Source organism: Zalophus californianus, chromosome 5 (genome assembly GCF_009762305.2).
Source record: "Zalophus californianus isolate mZalCal1 chromosome 5, mZalCal1.pri.v2, whole genome shotgun sequence".
NCBI classification, from domain to species: domain Eukaryota; kingdom Metazoa; phylum Chordata; class Mammalia; order Carnivora; family Otariidae; genus Zalophus; species Zalophus californianus.
The window spans coordinates 88,880,525-88,907,670 of NC_045599.1; the positions used below are offsets into that span (position 1 = coordinate 88,880,525).

The window sequence follows — 27,146 nt, forward strand, 5'->3', positions numbered from 1 at the left end:
TTGTGAGAGGCACCGATATGGTGTGACTGCCTTGGCCTTTATGGGATGAGGCAGATGAAGGGTAGTCCACGCAGCAGTGGCCATCAGAAGCAGTGCGTCCCCAGGCTCCTGCTGCAGCCTGCTCCTGTCCTCCCTCACCTGTGGGCTTGTCTCTCTCCCACATCAGCAGGGACCCTGGGTGCAAGGGGCACAGGTTTACGCACAGCGGCCTGGCCTGCCAGCTCCCCCAGCCCTGCGAGGCAGATGAGGGCCTGGGTGAGGAAGAGGACAGCAGCTCAGAGCGCAGCTCCTGCACCTCCTCCTCCGCTCACCAGAGAGATGGGAAGTTCTGTGACTGCTGCTACTGTGAGTTCTTCGGCCACAATGCGGTGAGTGAGCCTGCCCAGGCCAGAGAGGGCTGGGGGCCAGTTAAGGTGAGCCAAAGGAGCACCTGCTCTCCCCAGAGACCCCACCCCCCATGGGTATAGTAACCACACCGGGACCCTCTGAGTCCTCACAGCCTGTGTTCACTCGCTTGATCCTTATAGCACGCTTGTGAGGTAGGGATTTTTAAACACCTTGCTACCTTTGCTCTTTTCATGGTTTCTCCTTAAGATTGACTTTTTTTCCTTAGGCAAAAGGAAAGGAAATGGCAGAGAGAAAGCTATGATTCTGATGAGCATGCATACGTGTGTAATCACAGAGAAGCGAACACTTGTGCGTGATGAAGGCACAGTGGAAGCAGAGGCTCTCGGTCCCCCAAGCGTGAGCCAGCGAGGGACGGGCCGTGAGCACAGACGGCACCAGGCAGGAGGCTCAGGGCAGAGTACATGCTGTCTCTGGACAGAAGGCGAAAGCAGCTCAGAAGTCTCATAAAGTGAAGAGGAAAGGGCCGCCGGCTAGGGTAGAGCAGTTGAGGACAGAAGAAATGAACGTAATTACATTGTTAGTCACCTTTAAGCTAAGGGTTATTATTCTCATTTTAGAGATGACAAAATCGAGGCACACAGAGACTCAGTGACCTGCCCAAGGTCATACAGCTTACAAGTGACAAAGCCCGGGCTCAAACCTGCTTTCCTGGCTCCCGAGTCAGTGTGCTCACAATGCTGTTACGTATCTCCCACTCCCTCCGCCCACAGCTGCCTCAGCTCTGGGCCTGGCCGAGGCTGAAGCCACTCGGCCTTTGTGGCTATGGTAGGAAGAACGGTTGTCTGGCTTCTCACCACACGTTCGGTGCCAGCGGGTGGGAGTGCTCCGGGCTTCCCAGGCCCAGGGTGTAACGTCAGCACCTCCCCTCCCCCAGCCACCCGCTGCCCCGACGAGTCGGAATTACACAGAGATCCGCGAGAAGCTCCGCTCGAGGCTGACCAGGCGGAAAGAGGAGCTGCCCGTGAAGGGGGGCGCCCTGGGCGGGATCCCTGGGGAGCCCGCCGTGGACCACCGGGATGTGGATGAGCTGCTGGAATTCATCAACAGCACGGAGCCCAAAGTCCCCAACAGCGCCAGGGCCGCCAAGCGGGCCCGGCACAAGCTGAAAAAGAAGGTGGGTGTGGGGGGGGAGCCTAGCTCTACCGCCTCTCCTCCCTGAGGAATCTCTTGCCCCAACCCCCCAAGACTTGTGGGGCATGAACAGTGCTGGCTGCCAGAAGCCTTGGCACAGCTCACTGCTATGGGAAGGTCTGAATGCTTTTGGGAGGCATCAGGGTCAGGGAGCCTGGGGCCAGTGATTGGAGGAAAGACGAGTCCTGGCCTCAGAAGCTGCTTGCTGGATTCCTCAAGGCACAGGACTTGCTTCAGTCAGTCAGTCATTTATTCATTCAGCAAACACTTCTGCAAATACTGAGAGCCAAAGCATGATGCAGTTAAGTTCTTACCCTGGAGAAGTTCAGTCCAGTGGAGAGACTGACACAAAACCGGACGAGCTCATTAGCATGTGACAAGCCCTGGGATGAGGAAAGCCCCCATCCTGCCTGGGCACGCTGGAAATGGCTCACCAAGAGGCTGACTTGAGAGCTGAGTGGCAGGGAATGAGTTCAGTTTCATCAGGAGAGTTGTTCTGGCAGCAGGCATAGCACATTCACAGCGGTTTGGGGTAGCAGAAGCTCAAATAGAGGAGAGGCAGGACAGCTAGTAGAGGTCCCGCTGAAGACTTTTGACTTGATCCTATAGCTGAGGGGGAGTCACTGCAGGGCTTTTATCAAATCTGCATGCCACCATGACTTTGGCAATATAGAAGGTGGCCTGGAGGGGTGAAACTCCCGGAGGGGATACTGAGGCCCAGGGAAAGCTGATTGATAGTGGGTCTGGAGCAAGGGAAGCAGACATGACTGGCTTTGGCGATCTGGTTGTGGAACAGAGATGAAGAAGTCAGGGATATCTTCCAGGTGTTTGCTTGGGTGACTGGCAGGATGGTGTGCCCTTCACCGAGCAAGGATGGGATTGGCAGAAGACAACAGAATTCAGTTGGGGAGCATTGACTCAGAGATTCTCAGGAGACCTCCAAGTGGAGATGGAGGTGTGGGGCTGGGAGTTGCCAGCTTGGAGATATAATTGAAGCCATGGGAATGACCCAGCCCATGAGCTGAGTGAGCTCCTCAGAGGGCTGAGGAGATAACCCAGTGAGCTATTCCTGGGCAGCCCTGCTCCCAGGCAAGCCCCAGGGCTTGGCAGCTCGTCCCCCGCCACCTCATTACCTCTTCACCTGCCTGCCCCCAGCTGCGTCTGCACAGCGCCACACTTGGGAGCCCAGCAGCGGAAGAGTTGGGTTTGACAACCAGCTAGCTCCAGGTCCTGGGTGGTCAAACAGCCCTGGTGCTCTGGAAAGCGGCAGCAATTCTACATCTTTTTCCAGCCCAAAGGACAAACCAGGACCCTTTCCCTGAAGCCTGAAGTAGTGAGCCAAGGGGTCCCATTGCTGCCTTCAGAAAGTGGTCAGCACTTTCTTTCTCCCATCCAGTGTTGCCTGACCAGAAGTGTACAGTGGGCAACAGCGGTCTCTTTAGCCTTCCCTGGCTTCTTAAGTTAGTTCCCAGCGAGCAGGCACACTTTGAAGTTCCCAGGCCTGGTGTGCTTTCCATAAAATCTGTGCCCACACATCCCTACCCCTTTGCTGGTAATGCCAGTAACAACTCTTCTCTCCCCTCCTTTTCCTCCTGGCAACTTCCTTCAGACTTCCTCAGGTAACTCCTTCGATGGTACTGCCACTGTACCTCGCACATCTCTCTCAGCTGCCATTTCGCACACTCCATGCACTCATTCAGAAACTTGCTGCACAGCTTCAGTCTGCCCAGTCCAGTCTGGAGGCCAGAGTACAACACAGCACCAGACAGTTGCAAGGTCATGTGATAGGCAGTCATGGTCATTATCTGTTTATGCATCAGCCTCCTCTCCAGTGTCCTTCCTCTACCTCTCAGACTTAACCACAGTCTGGCTGTCCACCAAAAACATAGCTTCCCCTGGGAGCCATCCAGTGGAGACTGCTCATTCTCTCCCACCTCAGGAGACCAATAAAGCTGAGTATCTTTCTGCTCCCTTACACCATTTCCAGACCGTGACTGTCTGTCCCTCATGTACTAAACCCTACTCCTTTGAAACTGACCCTGGCTCTGTCACCTGAAGTCTCCTGGCCACTCCTCTTCATCCACTGAAGGCTGTCACCTGCCCCTTTCTCTTCTTCCCAGGCCATAGAGATCCCCTGACGATAATTCACTCACTGTCTTACCAATAGTCTCAATTCCTTGCCCTGTTGCCCTTCCATTTACACCCACTCAGAAAAATCGCAGCCCTGGGTTTGACCCCTCCCTGCCTCTCCCCTTCCACACCTCTAGGAAAGCGCTGGATCACATCTATCTGTGGCACCCAGGCCGCGTGATCTCCCTCTTGCCTGAGCCCTCACATTGCCTAGCAGGCCTCTAGTCTACTCGTTCTTCATCACTTCTGTTCACCACAGACCCTTTGTCAGACCTCCAGATTCTTCTCAAATCCCCACGCTCTCCCCACCCCACTTTTCTTACTTGTCAGATGAGCTCACTTCCTGTATCAACAAGGGAAAAAAAGCCAGTGAACAGGCACTCCCTCAAACATCTTACCATTCCACCTGCAGACTTTCTTCTTGTCATGAGGGAAGAGTTACCCCTTCTGCTTAAGGCTGTGCAGTTCTTTCCTGCTGCCTCAGTCTTAAGCTCGGCTTCCTGCTCTGGCTCTGGCCTCTCCTGGGCTGGCTCCTGTCAGCCTTTCACTGTGCCCACTATACTATCTTTTGAAAGCAAACTGCCTTGAGTCTACAGCCTCTCTCCCTCGCCTCATCTCTCCTCCCATCACAGCCAGATTTCTTGAAAACTTGTCTGCATTCACTGTCTTTCCTGTTAGCTCATTGCAAACTGTTTTCCTCTCCCTCCCCTCCACAGAACCATCAGTGACATCTTTGTTGCTAAATCATACCCTCCTGTCCCATCTTCTCTGTCCACTAGGCAATATCTCACATTTTGTATTGGTTTTCCTTTACAAACATGTTCTCTTTGGCTCCCCTGTCCTCGGCCAGGTGGGCAAGGGGAAGAACAATGGGAATGCCGTGTTCTCTAGATTTCTCACCTTCTCTGACTTCTATCTCCTTCGTGGACTCCTCTTCCTTTCCTCTGACCCTCCCGGAACCTCAAGGCCCACTCCCTGACAAAGAGAAGCTGTCTAGATAGTGTTGTTCCTGGTTCACTAGGTTCTACCTCTTTCCTCCCTGCACTTCACATTGACAACTCCTGCTGCTATGGGGCACCTCCTCACAAATGCCCCACTGGTACTCAGACTGAGCACATCCAAAACTGAGCTTGTTCTCTTTCTCCAAGGAGGCCTGCTCTTCCTTCTCCATTGTCTGTCTAGTTAATGGCGCCACCATCCACCCAGTTGCCTGAACCAGAACCCAGGGTGCCATCCTGGGAGGAATGCGTCGTGGTGATCGAGAGCAGCGAGCCTTGGAATCGGACCTCAGTTTGAAACCTGGCTCTGCCACACTTGCTGGATGACCTTGGGCAAATCACTTCAGCTCTAAGCCTCAGTTTCTTCATCCACAACATGAGAATAACAGTAGAACCTAACTCAGATGGTTACGGGAATGAAACAAAGTGATGCACAGAAAGGCTCAACAGAGTGCACTTGGTCAGGGAAGCGGCAGCCACGCCAGGGGTCGTCAGTATTGTTCTTGTGGCTCATCCCATCTCCCCACCTGTCCCCGAGTCCTGGCCATGAGACCTCCCAAAGAGCTCAAACCATCCACTTCTCTCCACTCTACTACTGCTACTGAAAAAGCCGTCAATGGCCAAACATTGCCCTCAGCATCAAGCCCAGACTTGAACCTGGCCTGCAGGGCTCTTCAGCCCCTGCTTAGCTTGCCAGCTTCATCTCTCCATCTCTCCTCCCTGGCCTTCCCGCCTACCACTCCCCACCACTCCTAAAAGAAACCTGGGCCCCAGCTCTCCCTGTGAATGTTTGCATTCCCTAAAGATTATATGTGCGCATTCCCCAGTCACTTGCTCTTCCTTCTGCCTAAAAAGTGCTAGTCTCACTCTCCAGGATGATCCCAGTTACCCTCCAGTGCCCAGCGAGCTACTGCCACCTCTGGGAAGCACCTCTGATGGCCCAGTCTGAGTTCCCAGAGCATCTTGTGCTTTCTGCCCTGTAGTTCTTGTCACTGTCACTCAGAATTAAACAGCCTGTTTGCATGTCCGTTTCCCCCAGCAGACCCAAGTCCGCAAGCAGACTTCTCATGCACAGCTGAATCCCCCAGAGCCCAGCCCCGTGCCTTATGGTCACTGGTCAGGAAGTGCTCGTCGAACAGGACTGAAAGACCTAGAAACTGCAGATCACACCTGGGTGTGCTGTCCCAACTCTGCCACTTTCTAGCCGTGTAACCTTGGGCCAGTTCCCTATTTGTGCCAAAGTCAGGTGTCCTCGTCTGCACATTGAGGATAATGGCGCAACAAGGGCAGTTGTGAGGATTAAAAGAGACAACGTGTAGGAAGGATCAGGCTCGTGGCACATAACAGAAAGCCTGTGTTCTGTGCTCTCCTCTCACTACCAAATCACACGTGGTTCCATGTCACTCCCTCTAACTCTTTGTTTTCAGACTTCTTTGTTTAGCGGCAGAACTCTTTTTTTGCGATTGAAGTCCTGCATGGAACCTCCATTCCTAACAGAAAAAAGCTGTGCTGGTACAGGGGAGGAGTGATGTGAAAGGCCTTCCAGTCCTTCTTTCATCCCCATGGCCTCAGAGCTCTCCCGATGGCCTTGACCTCCATGGCACAAGGCTGGAAACCCTGCCCCAGATCGAGCTGCTTCCCCACTTGAGCACCACAGTGCCAAGTCACAGCCTTGTCAGCACCTGGGGAAAGGGACACGTGCCCTCTCAGGTGTCCTCCGGGCAACACTGGGAGGTATAGGTAGGCAGTTTTTCTCCCAAATACACCAAAGGGGACGGTAAGGTTCAGAGTAAGTGATTTGTCCAAGGTCCCACGGTGGTGGTCCTAGCCCATCGCAGAGCCCTACTGGGGCACAGGGTCACCCTCTTTAAGTTGACTCTAAGGTGGTGGCATGCCCTCTTTTTCTCTCCCCAGTTTCCTTTTCCTGTTTCTCTCCCTACATTCCCAAATCAGCTAGAAATACGTGAAATGGTGGAAGTCATCCAACCCCTGGCCCAGCACCACCATCTCCTTCCCATGGGCTTTTGACATCTGTCTCTCATCTCCCTCTAAAGGCCTCCTTGGTCTGCAGGTGTGTGGAGGTTGGGCAGAGGGATGGAGTGACTCAGAGCCCACAGACTTCACTTTCATTCTCCAGAACCAGGTCTGTTAACACTGACTGAGTCCAGCCCCCCAGTTCTCACCTGGGCAGAGGGGCTGCTTTTATATCTTGCTGGAGGGCCCCACATAGCTGTCCACTGGGCATGCTTTAGGCATGGCCTTGATTACTTGAGGCAGCTGAGTGGTGAGTGGCTTTTATATGGAATTTCTCCCTCTTCCATAGCACCCATACACAATTCCTGCCACCCAGAGTAGTCTGACCTACTGCGGTGGTCTCACAGCTTCGTCTCACTTCTTGAAAGGCCTCCCATGATGTCACAGCTTTTTTTCCCCTACTACCAGCAGAATTGGAGAGAATGCCTCTGTAGCAGCCATCTCCTTCGCTTTGCATCCCCACTTTGGTCTTCACCCCAGAATTTTTGTCTGCCTTTTGCAGATGAGTCCACTGAGACTCAGCCAATGAATGAATTGCTTAAGTTCAGGCCTGGAAGGCAAGGTGCAATTAGCTGCATTCCTATCCCTTTGAGTCCTAGTGGGTCTTAGGCCCTAGGACTCACACTGGGACTCTGAGTGAACAAGCTATAAAAACCTATCCTCTGTGGGTCTGTCTCCATCCCCAGAACATGCATCTGATTGCATTTCATCCTCACTCCTGCAGGGTGGGTGAGCAGGCCTGAATGGCCAAGGTCCTGCCTCTAGCCAGTTAGCTGTAAAGCCGGGCCCCAGGCGATGTGTCAGGTATCACATTGTGCCTGGCACTTGCCAGGCCCTAGCTGAAACTGCTGCTTATATTGACAGGAAAAGGAGAAGGCCCACTTGGCAGCAGAAGCTTTAAAGCAGGTGAATCGTAGTGTTTCTGGAAGCCGGGAGCCAAGGCCTGCCAGGGAGAGGCTCTTGGAGTGGCCTGACCGGGAGCTGGATCGGGTCAACAGCTTCCTGAGCAGCCGTCTGCAAGAGATCAAGAACACTGTCAAGGACTCTATCCGTGCCAGCTTCAGTGTGTGTGAGCTCAACATGGACAGCAATGGATTCTCTAAGGAGGGGGCTGCTGAGCCAGAGTCCCAGCGCCTATCCCCCTCAAACCTCAATGGCTCCTCAGAGCAACGGCCTGACATTAACCTTGACCTGTCCCCTTTGACTTTGGGGTCCTCTCAGAACCACACGCTACGAGTTCCAGGTGAGCCAGCCCCACCGTGGACAGAAATGAGAGGCTCTCACCCACCATGGACAGAGGTGAGGGGGCCCCCTCCCGGTATCATCCCTGAGAATGGGCTAGTGAGGAGACTCAACGCCGTGCCCAACCTTTCCCGGGTGATCTGGGTCAAGACACCCAAGCCAGGCCACCCTAGCCCTGAGGAGCCAAGCCCAAAGGAGGTTCCCAGTTGCAAGCAGGAGCTGCCCGAGCCTGTGGCCTCAAGTGGGAAGCCGCGGAAGGGCAAGAGACAGGGCAGTCAGGCCAAGAAGAACGAGGCGAGCCCAGCCCCCCGGTCCCCAGCCAGTCTTGAGGCTCCCAGTGCCAAGGGCCAGACCCCCAGCTCCAAGCAGCCAGGCAAGGCCCCAGAGCCTCCCAAAGTGGGCAGCTGTGCCGAGGCTGGAGAGGGGAGCCGGGGGAGCCAGCCGGGAGCAGGCTGGGCTGGTAGCCCCAAAGCCGACGAGAAGGGCAGCTCCTGGCGAAACTGGCCAGGTGAGGCCAAAGCACGGCCTCTGGAGCAGGAGTCCATGCAGCCCCCAGGCCCAGCAAGGCCACAGAGCTTGCCGCAGGGCAAGGGCCGCAGCCGCCGGAGCCGCAACAAGCAGGAGAAGACGGCCGCTTCCCTGGGTGAGTGCACCAGGAACTGAGTGGTTAGCCCCCCACCCCGCCAGGCCACAGGGTGGAGGGTAGTCCTCGGTGTGGGCAGTGCTGCCCCAAGAGCATGACCCCAGAGGCCTCGCCGTGGGCACTGAGCCCTCCTGGCTGTGTCTTCCTAGACGATGTGTTCCTGCCCAAGGACATGGATGGGGTGGAGATGGATGAGACTGACCGGGAGGTGGAGTACTTCAAGAGGTAGGTGTGGGGATGCCTTCTTGCCCACCCTCACTCAGGCTCACCCTCAGCCTGACACCCTCAGAAGGAGAGCCTCTCCAGGCTCTCTCCCTCCAGTCTATCTGCTGGAACCCAGGTAGCCACACGGCAGGACAGGCCATCTGGGAAGGCGTAAGGGACGGGGAGAAGGAGGCACGTCAGGCCCTAAGAACCAGGGCTTTCTCCAGCTTTATTCCCTTTGTGTGTTCACTTGCACTTCCTCTGCTCTGTCTGGGCTGAGCTCTGGGCTGGAGGCAAATGAGATACAGTCTAGATGGAGAGAGAGCCATAAACACACAGTCCAGGGATAAGTGCTGTTGCAGGAGTAAGGGCATGGGGCTGCAGACCCAGCTGAGACGTAGGGGTGGGCAGCGCTCCCAGAAGAGGTGGGAACCAAGCTGAGACCTGAGGAGTAAGAACCAGTGGGCCAGGTCAAACAGGGCCTTTGTGACAGCAGAGATGGTAGGCACAGAGGTTTCAGGCTGAAAACAACACACAGTACTTAGGGGAGCAGAAGGCCACCCAGTGTAACCAGAGTAAAATACAGCATGAGGAGCCACCCTGTATCCCGAGGCAGTGTCACTCTCTTCATACGCTGTTCCCTGGGCTCGTGGGCACCCTGTCCAGAAAGCCAGCAAAGCTCTCATAACCTGCTAGACCCCAATACCCTGGAGCCAGAGGGGTTGTACAGAGCTGACTTGGTTCCTTTAGTGACCAAGACACATGCGTCTAGAAGTCGGGTCCAGCAGGGAGAGGGTACCTCTGATTATGCTTTTCTGCTGTCTCTCAAACCTAATAGGTTCTGTTTGGATTCTGCAAAGCAAACTCGCCAGAAAGTTGCTGTGAACTGGACCAACTTCAGCCTCAAGAAAACCACTCCCAGCACAGCTCAGTGAGGTATGGAGACCCCCAAGCGTTGCATGTACTCCCTCGCCCCAAGTTCTGTCACGTTCTGTGTCCCCACCAGACCATTTCATGCTCTGGGGCATGGAGTTGGGCTAGTGGCTTGCCAGCCCTGGGCCCCTGCATTCCACAGTGACAGCTATGCACTCTGCAGACACAGGCCCCATCTCTTCTCCTATGGCCACTCACCCCTAGGCCTCTGTCCTTTCATCACTACCTCCTGGGCCAGAGCCTCCTGGGAGCCCTCCTATGTTCCTGAATCTCCATCCCTGGGCTATCTCCACCAGGCCTCTACTTCCCTTACTGGCTGCCTCTCAAGTGCTTAGGCAGCCTTAATCCCCAGAGGACTGCCCCCACCCCTGACAATATTAGCCTCAGGGTTGAATCTCGCTTGCCCAGCCTGGTAGGCTACCCAGGTGCTTCCTAGCTAAAGCCATGCAAGAAATGGGTAGCCCCAAAGGATCAGTGAGAGGGCAGATGAGCTAGACCAAGGCCTCGATGAGGTCATTTAGGCATGGAGAAGTTGGTAAGTGCTCACCCCAAACAGGAGAAGCCCCATGAAGAAATTAATAGCTAAGCTGCCTCCTGAAGAAGACACCTGGCCCCCAGCTGGGCTCGGGGCTCCTCTCCCAACCCACCTACACAAGTCCTTTTGTGTGAAATACTGACATATCAGATGATGTTCTGGACTGAGAACAGAAGACCAAGAGAAGGCACTGGGCTGAGCACCATAGTGCAGGAGAGAAGGGTGGCTTGCAGGCAGGCCTCGGTGCCAGGTTTTCAACCTAATGGCTGTGCAGTGCCCTATCATAACCCTGTGCTCTGTCCCTGGGATCAGGCCTTTTCTGGCTGGGAACCACACAACTGCCCTTAAAGCAACAGGAAACTGGGGCAGGTGAGCTGAACTCAGGGAACCCCAGGAGGATGTCCTCACCTCTCCTACCCCTTCTCTTCTCAGTGCCAGGACAGCTCCTCTCTGGGTCGGGCAGCAGACTTCCTGGACCCTCATCCGAGTTTCCTTGTCCTCTTTTGGTTTTAGGATTCCCCACCCTTGGGGCTGAGCTCCCTATGGCACCTTGGGCTGCCTGGAGTCAGGACTGTCTTTAGACTCACCTCAGCCCCTCTCTCTGAAGGGGCTAGGCTCCCTCATCTTTTGCCAAACTGAAATGTCCACACCCTCAGGAGCTTCTGCCAGGGCCAGGGTGCCCTCCTGCCCCTTTTGTCCACTTCCACAGGATCCAGGAGTTATGGGGACCCCAGGCACTTTGATTTGTTGCCTCTTCTTAGAGAAAAAGGGGCACACCCCTCCCCCAGCCAGGAAACCTCATTTGGCCATCTTCTCTCAGGGACCCCTTCTTTGGTTGAGCTCTTTCCCAAGACACGAGATGTTCCCTCCCTGCCCCACCCCACTCTAAGGGCTCTCCATTGACCTTTCCACCCTCCTCAGAGTGGGACTGGGAGCCCGGAGAGTATGTGAGAAAGCAGTGCAGGCGTAGATTCGGGACCTAACCTGGGCTGTGTACCTGGAGCCCGAGTGCGTACGCTGCCTCTCCCCTGCCTGTCAGCAGGAGAGCGAAGGCCAGAGGCGGGGCTCTTACACCACCCTGGCTCGGATAGATGTGTGCCAGGGGAGCTGTCCCCTGGCAGGGTCTTAACCTGAATCCTCTGCTGAAGGTAATCAAGGAAGTCTATTCAGTATTTTCAGCCCAGGGAGCAAAAATAGCAGGCAGCTGTTCCTTCCCATGGGGATCCATGGAAACCCAGAGCCAGCGCAGGGAGGCTCAGGCAAAGGCTCACTCACGGTTTGGCCATGCTCTGTTTTCTCAGCCCCCTGCCGGGTCGAGCTGCTTCAGGGTGTCCTGAGACCCCAACTGCCAGCTGAAGGTCTACAGTTTCTTCCTCCACATCCCTACCCACCTGCCCAAGATCTCCCTGCTCCTCACCATCCTGGACCAACCAAAAGTTGAACGGATGCTGTGCCGTGCTGGGGCCCCTCAGGACCTCCACAGAGCCGCTTCCTGGTGCTACGCAGCCTCCTCACTCAGAGCCTGGGGGCTGGACTGGCTTGTGGGCCGGGGGCTGATGGTACTGCTGGCCCAACATTGCTCTCTTTGTGTTTGGTTTTGTTTTTGTTCTTGTTTTTCAATTCTTTACTTTTGATACTGTGAAGATCTTTCCTGCAGAAAGATAAAGCAACATTTGGACACAGAGTCAGTGTGTTGATGGTTTGCTGGTCTGGGGCAGGGGTGAGGTGAGGAATGTACTCAGAAGCATGGGATCTGCCTTGGTCATTAGCCTCACTGAGCAGATATTATGTGTCAACAGTTTGGCAGTTTTCACTTAATTCCACAACTGTTCTAAATGGGGCTGTTATCCAATTTTACAGATGAAATTAAAACTAAGACAGGAAAGTGACTTTAGTGCACTCAGTCTGGCTGAGCAGAGTTAGAGCCTAGGCCCATATAACAGCAGCATCTGTGTACTTTCTCCTGGTGGCAGGACTTTGGTATGTGACCTGGAACATCCCCTTCCCCATGCCCTGTTTCCCCCTCTTCGAGATGGAGGAGTGAGACTCGATCTCTGTGCAGCTGCTGTGAGAAGGGGTCTGGGAAAGGCTTGAGGCCTTTACAGACTGTGCACCTTTAGCCTGGGTTATTGACATTGTCAAGGGACGTGGAGTAAATGGAGTTTCTATAAATTGGATCTGACTTTCCAGTGGGAATGACACATATAGCCTAAGTACTTGAGAGTTGCAAATAATGAACCCTTCTGTAAAGTAAAGTAAACTACCTCATTCCTATCTCTCACCCCCTGCAGATCTGGTTCATAAATTCAGATTTTAACATAATAGGTTTGCCAAAAAAAAAAAAAATGCCTCACACACGCTTGTGGTCCAACTCCTTGTTCCTCTTGTCGTTTTCTGAAACTGACACTTAACTTGAGCTTATGTGAGGAGCAGTGGAGGCTGTAGCCACACAGTCACTAAGAGCCCTTTACAGAGTGTTGGGAAGCAGGATCAGAAACCATTCCCCTGGGCGCCTGGGTGGCTCAGATGGTTAAGCATCTGCCTTTGGCTCAGGTCATGATCCCGGGATCCTAGGATCGAGTCCTGCATTGGTCTCCCTGCTCCTTGGGGAGCCTGCTTCTCCCTCTGTCTCTGCCTCTCTCTCTCTCTCTCTCTCTCTCTCTCTCTCTCTCTCTCTCTCTCTCTCTCTCTCTCTCTCTGTCTCTCATGAATAAATGAATAAAATCTTAAAAAAAAAAGAAACCATTCCCTCCTCTTCCCCCTCCTCCCAGATTGAACCCCACCATGGGCAGTCAGTGCCAGCTTCCTCTTCTAAAGAAGTTAAAAAGCATCGCCGACAGGCTCAAGGCTCACAAGTCCTGGTCCCTGGCCTTTCATAATCCCCAAGGAAGTCTGCATATGCCGCTGTGAAACCTGTCTCTGCATACATACTATCTGTGTTCCTCTCTCCCTTCAACTCTTGCACCAGGCTCCTGCCCTGCAGTTGAACTGGCATAGCTACCTAAAATTCTGCTTCATCATTCAAAAATTGCCTGTCTGATCAAGGAGCTGCTTTACCTACAGAGAAAGACCTGTGGATGGCATTCAGAGCCTTCCATGCCTGGCCTCTGCCTCCCAGCACTCCAGCCACACCAGATGACCTCAGTCTCCCTCTAGGCCTGGCACCCTCAGGTCTCCCAACTTTGGCTCACGTTTCCTTCTTCCCAGATTACCTTTCCTTCATTGTGTCCTGCTTATCCTTCACATTCCAGCTGAAAGGCCACTTTTACTAGGAAAATCTGTTTGCCCTGCCTTGTGGTGCTTCCAAAAGTACTACTTTATCTGTCTTAGAATATTTCTCCTTAACCTCAAGACCCATTATATTTTTGTCTCCTCCACTAATCCATAAACTCAAGCCAGGTTTGTGTCTTGTTCATTTTTTATCTGCTTCACTGCACAGTGCCCAGCATGTGCTGATAATAAATACAGGAATGAAGGAAGAAATAGTACTGACGCATCACTCCTCTTTAAAAGTCCCCTGTGAGGGGCACCTGGGTGGCTCAGTCCTCTGACTCTAGATTTCGGCTCAATTCATGATCTCAGCATAGTGGGATCTAGCCCCAGGTCAGACTCCTTGCTCAGCGCGGAGTTTGCTTGAGACTCTCTCTCCCCCTCTCCCTCTGCCCCTTACTCCCGCTCGAGCTCTCTCTCAAAATAAAATCTTTAAAAATAAATACAAATAAAGTACCCAGTGAAGTTGAAGTTACTTTGACAGTCAGCCCTGCATGCTCTGGACCACCCAGCCTACCTATCCAGCTTTAGCTTTGGCCACCCCCACTCCACAGGAGCCGGCCACGTGGTTTGTTTGTTCTTTGAGGAATCTGTACTTGCACATGGCCAGCCCTTCACTCCTACAGGACCCTCAATCAGAAAACTTCTCTTTCCTCCACTTCCTGGAGTCTAGGAGTCCTGTTCTGAGAGTCTACACCTGTGGAAGCTCAGATTCAGGTCTCCTTGAAGGCTTCTCTGGTTCCCCAGGCAGTGAGTTACTTTAAGCTCTATCACAGCATTTACAATAATAATCGCTCCATATGCGTGTACAGACCCTCAGCGAAAAAACACTTGGCACCAGCATTTTATTTATCCCTCGCCACTCTGAACATACGTGCTGTCTCACATAGATGAGGACGCCAGTCAGAGCTGCAGTGTAAGCTGATTCATTTTTCCGTAAGGCACACCCCGTCCCCGCGCCCCTGCCCGGGATGGAGGCCCGGGCGGGATCCCAGCTGGCCCCGTCCCGGGACGTGCCTGATGACGTCAGACTGAGCGAGGCTGGGCAGCTGGCCGGCCGGTCTCTTCGGGATCCCCGATCTCCGCTTTAGGGACCTTCTTCCACCAGACTTCGTTTGAGCCTTTAGCGCATGCTCCAAATCCTCCAGCGTCCCATAATACACTGTCTGACGCTTTGCCCTCGCCCCTGGCAACAAATGCGCAGCCGCCCAAGGGACTTTGACGCCGCGCTGCCTGATAGGGTCTCAGAGGAAAGTTTGTCCCTCTGCGCGATCCGGCATTCAGAGGTCGTTGCTAGGCGCCCACGTTCCGCTTCTTCACATCTGATTGGATTTCACTCAAAAGTTGAGGCGGGGTTTTACCGTAGCGCGCATGCGTGCAGCAAAGGATGGAGGACTCGGAACCCGAGCGGAAGGTAGGAGCGAGACAGGGGTCCGCGCGGGTGGCGAGCGGCAGTGAAAGCGGGGGGCCTGAGCCTGACTTCTGGGTATTTGTAGCGGGCTCGCACCGACGAGGCGACTGCCACAGGAAGCCGCTCCGAAACGGAGGATGAGGACGACGAAGACTACGTGCCTTACGTGCCTTTGCGACAGCGCCGGCAACTGCTGGTGAGGGCCCGGGTTCGGAAGAGGAATGAGGGCGTGGGATCGGGGGGCGTGGGGGGGGGGTGGCCGCCAGTGGAGCGAGCTGCCAGTACTCGGGACAGTGGCCGTCTGGCGAATGAGGGACGGGCAACCTGATCTGAGGTCGCAGGGTACAGATCCCTCTCCCAAAAGCCAAGATTTTGACGCAGGCCCCCTGGACCCAATGCTCCGCTCTGTTTTGGGCTTGGCTCTGAGGGGCTCTGGTGGAACCTCAGCTCCAGAAGCTACTGCAACGAAGGCGCAAAGGAGCTGCGGAGGAGGAGCAGCAGGACAGCGGCAGCGAGCCCCGGGGAGATGAGGACGATATCCCGCTGGGCCCTCAGTCCAACGTCAGCCTCCTGGATCAGCACCAGCACCTCAAAGAGAAGGCTGAAGGTGGGCTGGAAAGCAGCAGGGAGGCGCAGTGTGGTACAGTGCTTTGGTGTCTGACATCTGCTGCTTTCCTCAGCCCGCAAGGAGTCTGCCAAGGAGAAGCAGCTGAAAGAAGAGGAAAAGATCCTGGAGAGTGTGGCTGAGGGTCGAGGTATGGTTGTAGCCAAGGCAAGGAGGGAGGTGGACCCAGCCTCCTCCCCCAACCCCAGGCATGTTATATCTCATGGGCCTGGCCTCTGGGAAGCAAGAGCCAGCCCTGAGCCTCGTCTGTCTCCTCAGCCTTGATGTCAGTGAAGGAAATGGCCAAGGGAATCACATATGATGATCCGATCAAAACGAGGTATGTTTTTCAGTCTGTGGGAAGGCAGTCGCTTTTACTTGGAATGGTATGTGGCTGAGACTGGCAGGTGCACCCCAGAGCCAGTTGTGCCCGGGGCCTCTCTTGACCCCCACCATGCACTCACAGTTGGACACCCCCCCGTTATGTCCTGAGCATGTCTGAAGAGCGGCATGAACGTGTACGGAAGAAGTACCACATCCTGGTGGAAGGAGATGGTATCCCACCACCCATCAAGAGCTTCAAGGAAATGAAATTTCCTGCAGGTACCTGGGAACTTTGGTAGTCAAACAACTGTGCGGTTGTGTCCCAGCTCCCCCTGAGTTCAGCATCTGCAGCGATGGGTCTAGCCATTGGAGATGGAGGGACTTAGGTTTGAATTTCAGTTGCCCCAGCTGTACCTGCTCACTGTCTTCTGCCATTAGGGAGCTTCAGTGGGCAAGTGACATTGGCCTTAAAGGGACCTGGGTGTAAATCTTCCCTCCAGTTATCCTAGAGGTCTTAGACAAGTCTTCTTTTTCTCTGTTTTTTTCTTTGGGCCTCATTTGTAAGTTGAAGGGAGCGGGAGTAGTGCCGATTTTACAGCTTTGGGAGGCCTGATAAAGTATCTGTGAGACACAAGGGTGATACTAAGGTTGTGTTCCGTAGCCATCCTGAGAGGCCTGAAGAAGAAAGGCATCCACCACCCAACACCCATTCAGATCCAGGGCATCCCCACCATGTGAGTGTGGACCTGGGGGCCCTGAAGAGGGCGGTGATGGGGAGGAGCAGTCACTAGGTGTCCATCTGGAGACACATTCCCTACATTCTACTGAACCTGATCTTCAGGCCTCTCCTCTCCCCACAGTCTCTCTGGCCGTGACATGATAGGTATCGCCTTCACGGGTTCAGGCAAGACACTGGTGTTCACGTTGCCTGTCATCATGTTCTGCCTGGAACAAGAAAAGAGATTACCTTTCTCCAAGCGTGAAGGGCCCTATGGACTCATCATCTGCCCCTCGGTAAGACAGACTAGGCTGGAGACAGAGCGGAGACAGGACTGCCTTCTGGTACCAACCTCTGCCCTATTCTTACAGCGGGAGCTCGCCCGGCAGACCCATGGCATCCTGGAATATTACTGCCGCCTACTGCAGGAGGACAGCTCCCCACTCCTGCGCTGCGCTCTCTGCATCGGGGGCATGTCTGTTAAAGAGCAGATGGAAACCATCCGACAGTGAGCATAAGCACCCCCACCCTGTGGGCCTCCCCAGAGCCGCTCGACAAGCTAAAGGGCCTTTTGCTTTAGTTACCCTTGCAGACCCTTCCAGAAGCTTCCTTGTCCTCGAGGAGTTCCTTGTCTAATGGGGAGATCAGTTGGGGTGGGACAGAGGGATGTGGTCAGGTACTGTGGGAGCACAACAGATGGAATGGGGGCATCTGGGAGGTCAGGGGTCAGGGCATTCTGGGCAGAAGAGACAGAGGTGGGGGACCCAGGATGTCCAGGAAGGTCAGGGTCATTTAGTGTGGTCCAGCATGGAGGCTGAGACACTAGGGCAGGGCCAGATCCATGGCCTTTCCACACAGTGCAGTCGCCAGCAGACAATGCTAATTGCCCGGGACCAGGCTCTGGAGTCACGGACAGGCCACACTTAGGCCCTTCTTTCCAAGGCATTCCCGGTCTCAGGGAAGATTCGGATACAGAAAAGATTAATTTAGCATTCCAGGGAAGTGAGCCCATCAACGCCTACAAAGGGGGCTGCAGGAGCACATACTGAGACCTGTGTGGAGATTCAGGACCACCCTCCTTCTAGAGAGGGAAGGGTATGCAGGGTTGATTCATGGCTGGGGAGGAGCTCTGGAGCAGAGCAGTAGTCAAGAAGGTTGCAGCCCCTTCTGGAAGAGACATGTTTTACAAGTAGGGCAGGGTGGTGGACGTGATGAAGGGACAGGTGAGGAGGGACAGGAAAGAGGACAGAATGAGCAGAATGCCAGCCCTTAGGTGCAGGGATGGGCGGGTAGCCCTGAGCTCAGGGTCTTCTTGCTCCCCAGTGGTGTGCACATGATGGTGGCCACCCCTGGGCGTCTCATGGATTTGCTGCAGAAGAAGATGGTCAGCCTAGACATCTGCCGCTACCTGGCTCTGGACGAGGCTGACCGCATGATTGACATGGGTTTCGAGGGCGACATCCGCACCATCTTCTCCTACTTCAAGGTGCCCGTCCCTGCCTGGCTAGGGCATTCCTGCCACCCTCCCCAGCACACCCCATTCAACTGTGGCAGGCCCTGAGGCCTGGCACTGCCCACCCACTGCCCCTGCTTCAGGGGGCTACATCCCAGCTACTTGGCCTTCCCAGGCCTCACATGCCCTCAGTCGTAGCCTTACTTTTCCTCAGGGCCAGCGGCAGACCCTACTCTTCAGTGCCACCATGCCTAAGAAGATTCAGAACTTTGCCAAGAGTGCCCTGGTAAAGCCAGTCACGATCAACGTGGGGCGCGCTGGGGCCGCCAGCCTGGATGTCATCCAGGTGCGCAGGCGCTCCTGCTGAGCGGGGCCTCACTTGTGAGGGTTGGATCTGGCCAGGCCGCGCTGAAGCTCTCGGAGTAGGGTTGAGGGGCCACCTTGTGGGCACTGGGGTTTCAGTCACATCCCCAGCCCTTAGCAGGAAACATTCTTAGGGCAGCCAGTGCTTTATAGCAAGAGGCTTCTGGTTTCCTCCCAGCCAAGATTGGGGGCCCAGGCTCTGTGGCAGGGCCAGGGCTGGTGAGCCCATTTGCAGGCCCACCTGACCTGGCTCCTGTGATGGCAGGAGGTGGAATATGTCAAGGAGGAGGCCAAGATGGTATACCTGCTTGAGTGCCTACAGAAAACACCCCCACCCGTAAGTGCAGCCCACCAGGCTGGCTGAGGACCCCTGGAATGAAGGGGAGGGGGTGAGTGGGGGCAGCATGCTGGAGAAGGTCGGGCACGCCTGGTTGGGGTCAGCCCCCATGACTGAAGTTGGCTTTCCTGGACAGGTGCTCATCTTTGCGGAGAAGAAGGCAGATGTGGATGCCATCCACGAGTACCTGCTGCTCAAGGGGGTCGAGGCGGTGGCCATCCATGGGGGCAAAGGTCAGGGGGTAGTGCACACGTGGGCATGGATTCTGCTGCCATTGCTGCCCTCACCTAATCCCTCTCCCTGCCTAGTAGGCCTGCCACTACTCCCCAGATTCCTGTCACTCTAACAGCTCCTGCCTAACCCTCCCCAGACCAGGAGGAACGGACCAAGGCCATTGAGGCATTCCGGGAGGGCAAGAAGGATGTCCTGGTGGCCACAGACGTAGCCTCCAAGGGCCTGGACTTCCCTGCCATCCAGCATGTCATAAATTATGACATGCCTGAGGAGATCGAGAACTACGGTGGGGAGCTTGGGTGGGGGGCAAGGTGTCAGGGGTGCGGGCTGGGCCCCAGCCCCTGGGCAGTAGGCCAGAGGTTCTGTTCCCTCTCTGCAGTGCACCGTATCGGCCGTACCGGGCGCTCAGGGAACACAGGCATTGCCACCACTTTCATCAACAAGGCCTGTGGTAAGGCTGCCACCAGGGCCACCCCAGCTCTCCCCTGGGTCCTCTGCCTGTGGCTACCTAGGTCCTGGCTGCAGGGCCTAGGGTTGGGCCTCATGGTTCCCTCCTACTTCCACAGACGAGTCAGTGCTGATGGACCTGAAAGCCCTGCTGCTGGAGGCTAAGCAGAAGGTGCCCCCTGTGCTGCAAGTGCTGCACTGTGGGGATGAGTCCATGCTGGACATTGGAGGTGACTTGCTGGCCAGGAGACCCCGGGGCAGTGGGGGGGTGGGGGGAGCAGGGGAACATGACGAGAGCACCACAAAACTAAGTATGTGCCGCACATCAGAGGACTTGAGGGAGGGCTCTAATGGGAAGCCAGGGTCTGGGGTGTGGAGCCTGGTCCTGCAGTCTTGCTGACTCTCACCCTCATGCCCCCAGGAGAGCGTGGCTGTGCCTTCTGTGGGGGCCTGGGCCATCGAATCACTGACTGCCCCAAACTCGAGGCTATGCAGACCAAGCAGGTCAGCAACATCGGCCGCAAGGACTACCTGGCCCACAGTTCCATGGACTTCTGAGCCACCTGTCATCCCTTGTCTCCAAGAGATCTGTCTCCAGCCACCTCCTACACACACCAGCCCCCTGGACAAAAAGCCAGCATCTTCGGCCCAGCTGGCCTGGGCTGGGCCAGGCTGGGCCTGGCTGCCTGCTCCCTGTGTCCCCCAGAATTACTATTTTTGTTCCCTTTTGCCCCAGCTGTCATTAAAGCACAAGCCTCTCTGGTCTCAGCCTAGCCCTGCCTCTGTGTTTCACCTTCCCTGACCCCTGCTTCCTGGACAGGCCTCACCCTCTGACCTCCGTAGCCCCTCTCAGGCAGGGAAACTGGCATCTCCCACCGCTACTGCCAACACGGCCGGCTGGGTTTGGTTGTGGAGAGAGCCACGTAGCTGGGGCCCCCTGCTGGGAGCTCTGGGTACCTCCTCTGGGCTAGCTGGATTTGTGGCTCAGGGAGAGACCGCATTGGTGGGCCCTGGGGAAATGGCTGGGTTTTCTGGTCTCTGGTTGGCTCTTATAATCTCCAACCTTGCCCCAGCCTCCCTCTTCCTGTCAGTTGTATGAAGCTCCCGGGGCCCCTTGGGAGGTGACTTCCTGCCTCAGGCCCCCTGCCTACTTGCCTGCCCACACAGACTTCAAGTGGAAAACCCTCTGTCCATCTCGCTGAGGGGGCAGCAAACGCCACAGGACCACCACTCAGGCCACTAGCACTCACTGACCTCACTCTGTGCCTGGCTGTCTGTTGGGCTCAGGATCCAGGCAATTCAGGCAGACGCCTGCTGGGAGGTTCATAGGTAAGTGGGAGAGACGGGAGATGGGAATAACGGGGTGGCACATGGCGCAGGATCTCCACGTCTGGCAAGGAACGGGCAGAGGAGGAGTATGGGCAGCAATTCCTCGGGGCCCGGCACTTCATGTGCAAGACCACATGCTTATCCCAGCAGGACAGCAGTTGCTCAAGTCATGTTTGTCACTTGGTGTTTGGCCTTGGGCAAGTTACTTAATATTTCTGAGCCTTGATTTCCTCATCATTGAAATGGCAATGAGAATGCAAAGAACAGACTGTCCGGCTGTAGGAGCTTCGGGCTGCCCAGGCTGCAAGGGATACAAAGCCGGGTGGAGAGGCCCTTGGAAAAGACTTCCTGCCCACACCCCATATGCGACCCTAGAGTATTGCTCAGCCTGGTTACACATGCCTGCCTAAAGGTGGCATTGAATGAGTGACAGGAGGCTGTCCCCAGAATTCAAACACACAGAGCCCCAATAGCAGCCTCTAGCAAGGTGAAGCCAAAAAAAAAAAAAAAGGGTGCCTAGCAAGAAGCAAAATTTAAAAAAAGCATGTGATCTCTCCAGGGACCCACTGGGGGCATGCCACCCACACTCACATGACTGGGCCATGCCGTGAGGACGGGCTCACTGGTGGGGCCCTTGTGCTCGGTGTGGGGTGGTCAAGGGGGGGCCTCCTCGGGGGAAGATACAGCCCAGCTGTCAAGTGGCACAGCAGTAAGGGGTTCCTGGGAGGCACTGGGCCGAGGGGAGGTGGAGGCCAGGACGGGGCACCTTGAGTGTAGGGCTGAGGAGCCCAGGCTACAGCCCCGGGCAGGGGGCAGTCAGAGGAGTTGGTTTGGGGTTGGTGTAAAGGACCACAGTGGGCCCTGTCGGGCAGTGGTTCAAAGAGGAGATAAGAGGCTGGTAATGGACAGGGACTGTGAAGACAGAGGGGAGCAGGTGAATATTAGAAATATTTCCAAGATAAAGACCAGCAGAGTGGCACTGAGAGGGTGCCAACCAGGGCTCAAGAGTGAGGAAAGCGAGGAGCGGGCCCATCTGGCTAGAAGAGGTCCTGGGGCAGGGCAGGGCCGCGGGAACTTCAGGTGCCGGGGTGTGCGACTGCCCTGCTCAGAGGAGAGGTCGGAGCTTATGACTCACAGCCAGCTGACCCAGGTGCAGGCAGAGGTCAGCCGCCCTCCGGGGGTCTGAGGCCCCTGCCAGGCACACATGGGCACCTTGGGCCAGCTGGACCCTGAGGAAGAAATATGTGATGTCCCCACCCCCTATCCTAACTCCTTTACTGAAGACAGGCGCCCCTCCCCCCAGCCCCGCAGCTGCCTCTCTGGACAGAGGGAGGGGGAAGTGGCCAGAAGGGGAAGTGTGTGGAGTTCCCCTCCAGCCTGTCATCAGTCTCATCAGGCCCTCGGAGTGGCAGTCCCGGGGCCTGGCAGCGGCCATGGAGCCTCGGGAGACTCCCATCAAGGACGGCATCCTCTATCAGCAACACATCAAGTTCGGCAAGGTGGGGACCCTGGCTGCCAGGCAGCTTGCCCAGGACGGTAGGCGGCGGCCCCAGCCTCAGCCCACCGGGACCTGGGAGAATGGGGAAGGAGTCAGGGTGGGGAACCCAACCAAGGTGTTGGGGAGTAGAGCAGAGCCCCATTCTCAGCTTGAGTGGGCCTTTTGGAGAGCCTGTCCTGTTTGCGGATGGGGAAGCCAAGCGCGGGGAGGATCTAAGAATCCAAACCTTGGGGCAGGGCAGAGCTGAGAGGCTGGCTAACCCAACAGCCTTCCGCCCTGTGTCGTAGAGGCACCAAGGCTCCTGTGGAGAAGGCAGGGGCTGAGACGGAGGAGCGCCAGCCTGCAGACGAGGGCTCAGCTCCTCCCAGCCCTGTTACAGGACACAGTTGGGGGGTTTGCCTCTCTCCCCAGGCAGCAGGCCCTTCACCCTCACAGCTCAGCTGCAGCTGCTGCCCAGGCAGATAAACAATCTGTTTCCTTTGCTTTACGCTATTTGCATGTTTCCTTCCTTGCCATCATGAGATCGAGGCCTCCCTCCTGCCTTAGCCCTTGTCCCATGGCCCAAGTGACCTTTTCTTTGGGGAGAGGGCATAGGGGGCACCAACACAATGGTAGCATCAGGGGTCTGCTTCAACCACGTCAGAGACATGATCCAGTAGAAGCCCCAACCTTGCATTCTCATGGCTTTTGAGATGTGAGGACACTAGTGCTCATGGGGGTCACAGTTAGGCAATTGGTGGGATGGATTTGAACCCACAGTTGACCGGCCGCCAGCACAGACTCTTCCCCCTGCTGGGCTGGCTCTGGCAGGGCCCCTTTCTCTGGGGCTCTGAGGATCTGGGGGAAGCAGAGGCCAGCCAGGGTGGCCAGGAGCACTTGCTGAGCAGCGTGTGCTGAGCTACAGGGAGAACCACCACCCAAGGGTCTTTTCCTCCATCCTCATCTCCCACAGAAGTCCTGGCGGAAGGTATGGGGTCTGCTGTATGCAGGAAGCCCATCAGGTGTGGCACGGCTGGAGAGCTGGGAGGTCCGGGATGGTGGCCTGGGGCCAGCAGGTGACAGGTCTGCAGGACCCAGCCGGCGCGGGGAACGGCGGATCATCCGCCTGGCTGACTGTGTGTCTGTGCTGCCGGCTGACGGCGAGAGCTGCCCCAAGGACACTGGTGCCTTCCTGCTCACCACCACAGAGCGAAGCCACCTGCTGGCCGCACAGCATCGCCAGGAATGGATGGGCCCCATCTGCCAGCTGGCCTTCCAGGTGAGCATAAGGGGCCAGAGGTGGGCCACCTGGCCCCTGACCTTGTTCATCTCCATGCTCACTCCCATCCTGTCACTCAGCAAGTACCTGCCAAGCACCTGCAACCTTCGGGGGAATAGCCCTGAAGTCCACAGAACGAATCTCAGATGGCCATTCATGCTGTGGGGAAAATGAAAGGCTGGTGGGACCAGGCATGAATGGCGGGGTATTAGATGGGAAGGTCTCTCAGGAAGGGACAGTGAGCCAAGTCCTCAAGGACAAATAGCCCACCAGGCAAAGATCTGAAGCAAGAGTGACCCAGACACTGAGGTCTGAGGAGTGTCCTGAACAGAGGGGGCAGCATGGGCAAAGGCCCCGTGGCAGGGGAAAGTTTGATGTGTTAAAGGGGCAGAAAGGCCATCGTGGCTGGAGAGTAAGGAGTGGGAAGGAGCCCAGGAGGAGGCAAAGGTGGAGAGTTTGGTGGGAGCCAGCTGAAACTACTCTGGGCCACATGCAGAGTTCGGGGCTTTATTCTGAGTGAGAGGAGATGCCTTTGAGAGGGGGATTCTCTGGGGAGCCAGGGACTGAGAGCTTTAAAGCTTCACAGGGTCTATGAAGGACCAAAAGGAAATGAGCCTAGCAGTTCCTCAAAAACTTAAACATAGAGTTGCCATATGACCCAGCAATTGCACTAGTAGGTGTATACCCAAGAGAATTGAAATAGGTGTTCAAACAGAACTTGTATGAGAATGCTCAGGGCAGCAATATTCGCGATAGCTCAAAGGTGCAGACAACCCCAACGTCTGTTAACTGATGGTTACACCCAATGGAGTCTATGCATACAACAGAATATTATCTGACCATGAAAAAAAAAATGAGGTGGGCGCCTGGGTGGCTCAGATGGTTTAGCGACTGCCTTCGGCTCAGGTCGTGATCCTGGACTTCCAGGATCGAGTCCTGCATCAGGCTCCCTGCTCAGCAGGGAGTCTGCTTCTCCCTCTGACCTTCTTCCCTCTCGTGCTATTTCTCATTCTCTCTCTCAAATAAATAAATAAAATCTTTTTAAAAAATGAGGTAATGATGCATGCTAACACCATAAATGAACCTGGAAAACATCATGCTAAGTAAAAGGAGCCAGACACAAAAGACCACACATTAGTATCAGTCTATTTATGTGAAACACCCAGAATAGGCAAATCTATGGGACAGAAAGCAGCTTAGTGGTTGCTGGGGGCTGAGGGGGCGGGGAGTGGGTAGTGACTGCTAATGGGTTTCCAGGTAGAATGATGAAAAATTCTGGAACTAGATAAAGGTGACCATTACACAACGTTATGACTATACTAAAACCACTGAATTATACACTTTAAAATGGTGAAATGGTAAATTTTATGTTGTGTATTTTACCACAATATTTTATTTTTTTAAAGATTTTATTTATTTATTTGACAAAGAGAGAGGGAGAGAGCATGAGCAGAGAGGGGCAGAGGGAGAGGGAGAAGCAGGCTCCCCATTGAGCAGGGAGCCCAAGGCAGGGCTCGATCCCAGGACCCTGGGATCATGACCTGAGCTGATGGCAGACGTTTAACTGACTGAGCCACACAGGCATCCCTACCACGATATTTTAAGTTAAAAAAAAAAAAAAAAGGAAATGAACAGGAACAAGGAGACCAGTGAGGAAGCTGTCGCATGTGACCCTGGCCATGCCACCGTGGGCCAAGGTAGTTGTGCTGGAAGTGCTGAAAGAGCTCAGAGGATGTGAGGGCAAATGGTGAAAGAGGCCTAGAGAAGGATGGAGAAGCCAATTCACTCGCGTGTCCCACCCCTGAAGCTCCTGCCCCTTTATCACTCCAAGCTGTTAGGGACACACACAGGCAGGCCCAATCCCTGGCCAAGTACAAGTGCAATGGGGACCTCCTCTTGTGTGCCGCTACTTTACAACTCTCAGCACCCTCAAGGGGGCACCTGGGGGCTGCAGGTGCGGAAATAGGTCCTCACGGTCGTGCAGTGTGTCGGGGACAGAACTGGAAGTGGCATCCCAGTCCCTGGATGTTCCTGCCTGGCCTGGAGTCCTGGGTTACTGGCCCCAGGGAGAAGATGTAGAAAGAGGAGTGGGGGGAGGGCTCTAACTTCTGTTTTTCATTCTCCAGGGCATAGCGGAGTATTCCTCAGGACCAGGGGAGGTGGAAGCTTCCAAGAGGGGCCTGGTCCCCATGGAGGAGAATTCCATCTACTCCTCCTGGCAAGAAGGTGAGTCAGGGAGGGGCAAGGGCAGCCTCAGCCGTCCTCCACCCAGGGCCGGGACCTTTGGGGAACCCAGGCGAGCTATCCCTGATGCCCTTGCCACCCTCCTGCCTGCAGTAAGCGAGTTTCCAGTGGTGGTGCAGAGGACCGAGGCTGCCACCCGCTGCCAGCTGAAGGGGCCCTACCTCCTGGTGCTAAACCAAGATACCATCCAGCTGCGGGAACCCTCCAGCCCCCAGGCCCTCTACAGCTGGCCCTACTGCTTCCTGCGCAAGTTCGGCTCTGACAAGGTGAGGTGCAGGGAGTGCCCTGCTGGGAAGGGTGGCAGGTGGACTGGTGCCCAGGTCCCTCCGCCACGAACCCACCCATACCACCCCCCAACCCCATGTCCAGGACGTGTTCTCCTTCGAAGCTGGACGCCGCTGTGACTCAGGCGAGGGTCTCTTTGCCTTCAGCAGCCCCCGAGCCCTCGACCTGTGCAGGGCCGTGGCCGCTGCCATTGCCCGCCAGCGGGAACGGCTGCCAGAGCTGGCTGGGCCCCGGCCCTGTCCCCTGCCTCGGGCGACCTCCCTGCCCTCACTAGACCCGCCAGGAGAGCTGCGGGAGGTGCCCCCAGGGCTGGAGCCCCCCAGCTCCTGGAGGGCACGCCTGGCTGAGCCCGGCCCCCAGAGTCTGCCCCCACTGCTGAGCCCGGTGCCCCACGATGAGCCGGTGTCTGAGCTCTACGCATCCGTGTGCAAGCGGGCCAGTGGGCCCCCAGGCAATGCCGAGCACCTCTATGAGAACCTATGCCTGCTGGAGGCAGGCCCTGTGCTGCCCAGGGATAGGGACCCTGAGCAGGAGGGTCCCAGCCGCCGCAGCCCCCTGGCCAGCCCCATCTACCACAACAGCGAGGACCTGGGCTGGCTGGGCCCTGCCCATGACAACAGCCTTGAGGCCCAGTACCGGCGGCTGCTGGAACTGGAGCTGGGCGACAGTGATGAAGCTGGGAGCTCTGGCCGCCCCAGTGCTCACACGGGCTTCAAGGCCAAGCTGGTGACGCTGCTGAGCCGTGAGCGGAAGAAGGGCCCAGCCCCCTGTGACCGGCCCTGAAAGCCCCGCGAGGCTCTGTGGCAGGAGGAAAGACAGGTGCTCTGCTGTTCCTGGGCCAGGGCCAACAATGGACATCTGTGACACAGCCCTGCATCCACTCTGGCCTGCAGGGGTAAGGCAGGCTGGGGAGGACCCCTCCTGTGCCCCGCCACTCCCCCCCACCGCCGTGTACAGTGTACAGGTTTGCTGATAATAAAACCTCCCAGCTCTGCTCCTGGTCCCACCTTGTAGCGCATAGTGTACAGCTGGCAGTGGTGCTCACCGGGCCACACAGACACACAGACCCTCACTCACGTGCCCAGAAGCAAACACCAGTGCCCTGTGCTGGGT

At 55.9% G+C, this 27,146-nt stretch overlaps 3 protein-coding genes across 14 annotated transcripts in view; all 3 read left to right on the top strand.

Moving 5' to 3' along the window:
* FAM193B (family with sequence similarity 193 member B) overlaps positions 1 to 12,241 on the top strand; it is a 32,283-nt gene extending 20,042 nt beyond the window's left edge. For 5 of the 10 annotated variants that reach the window (XM_027605063.2, XM_027605067.2, XM_027605065.1 and 2 more), the window contains 6 exons: positions 167 to 368; positions 1,283 to 1,522; positions 7,566 to 8,586; positions 8,736 to 8,811; positions 9,629 to 9,726; positions 11,560 to 12,238. In XM_027605063.2, the coding sequence (XP_027460864.1) occupies positions 167 to 368; positions 1,283 to 1,522; positions 7,566 to 8,586; positions 8,736 to 8,811; positions 9,629 to 9,725 (1,636 nt within the window). In that variant the 3' untranslated portion in view covers position 9,726; positions 11,560 to 12,238. Of the gene's footprint in view, positions 1 to 166; positions 369 to 1,282; positions 1,523 to 7,565; positions 8,587 to 8,735; positions 8,812 to 9,628; positions 9,727 to 11,559 lie in introns of all 10 variants that reach the window. The other 5 variants (XM_027605060.1, XM_027605059.1, XM_027605070.2 and 2 more) reach the window with 5 other exon arrangements.
* Positions 12,242 to 14,837: 2,596 nt separating this feature from the next.
* On the top strand, positions 14,838 to 20,190 carry DDX41 (DEAD-box helicase 41). Of its 2 annotated transcripts, XM_027605071.1 has the most exons (17): positions 14,838 to 14,942; positions 15,025 to 15,135; positions 15,387 to 15,546; positions 15,620 to 15,694; positions 15,823 to 15,883; positions 16,010 to 16,146; positions 16,529 to 16,601; positions 16,728 to 16,881; positions 16,957 to 17,093; positions 17,909 to 18,071; positions 18,253 to 18,384; positions 18,667 to 18,738; positions 18,875 to 18,971; positions 19,109 to 19,258; positions 19,352 to 19,423; positions 19,539 to 19,649; positions 19,841 to 20,190. In XM_027605071.1, the coding sequence occupies exons 1-17, from the start codon at positions 14,916 to 14,918 to the stop codon at positions 19,975 to 19,977; spliced, it is 1,869 nt and encodes a 622-aa protein (XP_027460872.1). In that variant the 5' UTR covers positions 14,838 to 14,915; the 3' UTR covers positions 19,978 to 20,190. The 2 variants fall into 2 exon arrangements, with proteins under 2 accessions (XP_027460872.1, XP_027460873.1); XM_027605072.1 differs by lacking the exons at positions 14,838 to 14,942; positions 15,387 to 15,546.
* Positions 20,191 to 20,540: 350 nt separating this feature from the next.
* Positions 20,541 to 27,022, top strand: DOK3 (docking protein 3). Of its 2 annotated transcripts, none has more exons than XM_027606004.1 (6): positions 20,541 to 20,748; positions 22,052 to 22,247; positions 23,199 to 23,504; positions 25,631 to 25,730; positions 25,842 to 26,014; positions 26,118 to 27,022. In XM_027606004.1, the coding sequence occupies exons 2-6, from the start codon at positions 22,182 to 22,184 to the stop codon at positions 26,814 to 26,816; spliced, it is 1,344 nt and encodes a 447-aa protein (XP_027461805.1). In that variant the 5' UTR covers positions 20,541 to 20,748; positions 22,052 to 22,181; the 3' UTR covers positions 26,817 to 27,022. The 2 variants fall into 2 exon arrangements, with proteins under 2 accessions (XP_027461805.1, XP_027461806.1); XM_027606005.1 differs by having other exon boundaries at positions 22,145 to 22,247.
* Positions 27,023 to 27,146: the final 124 nt, after the last annotated feature.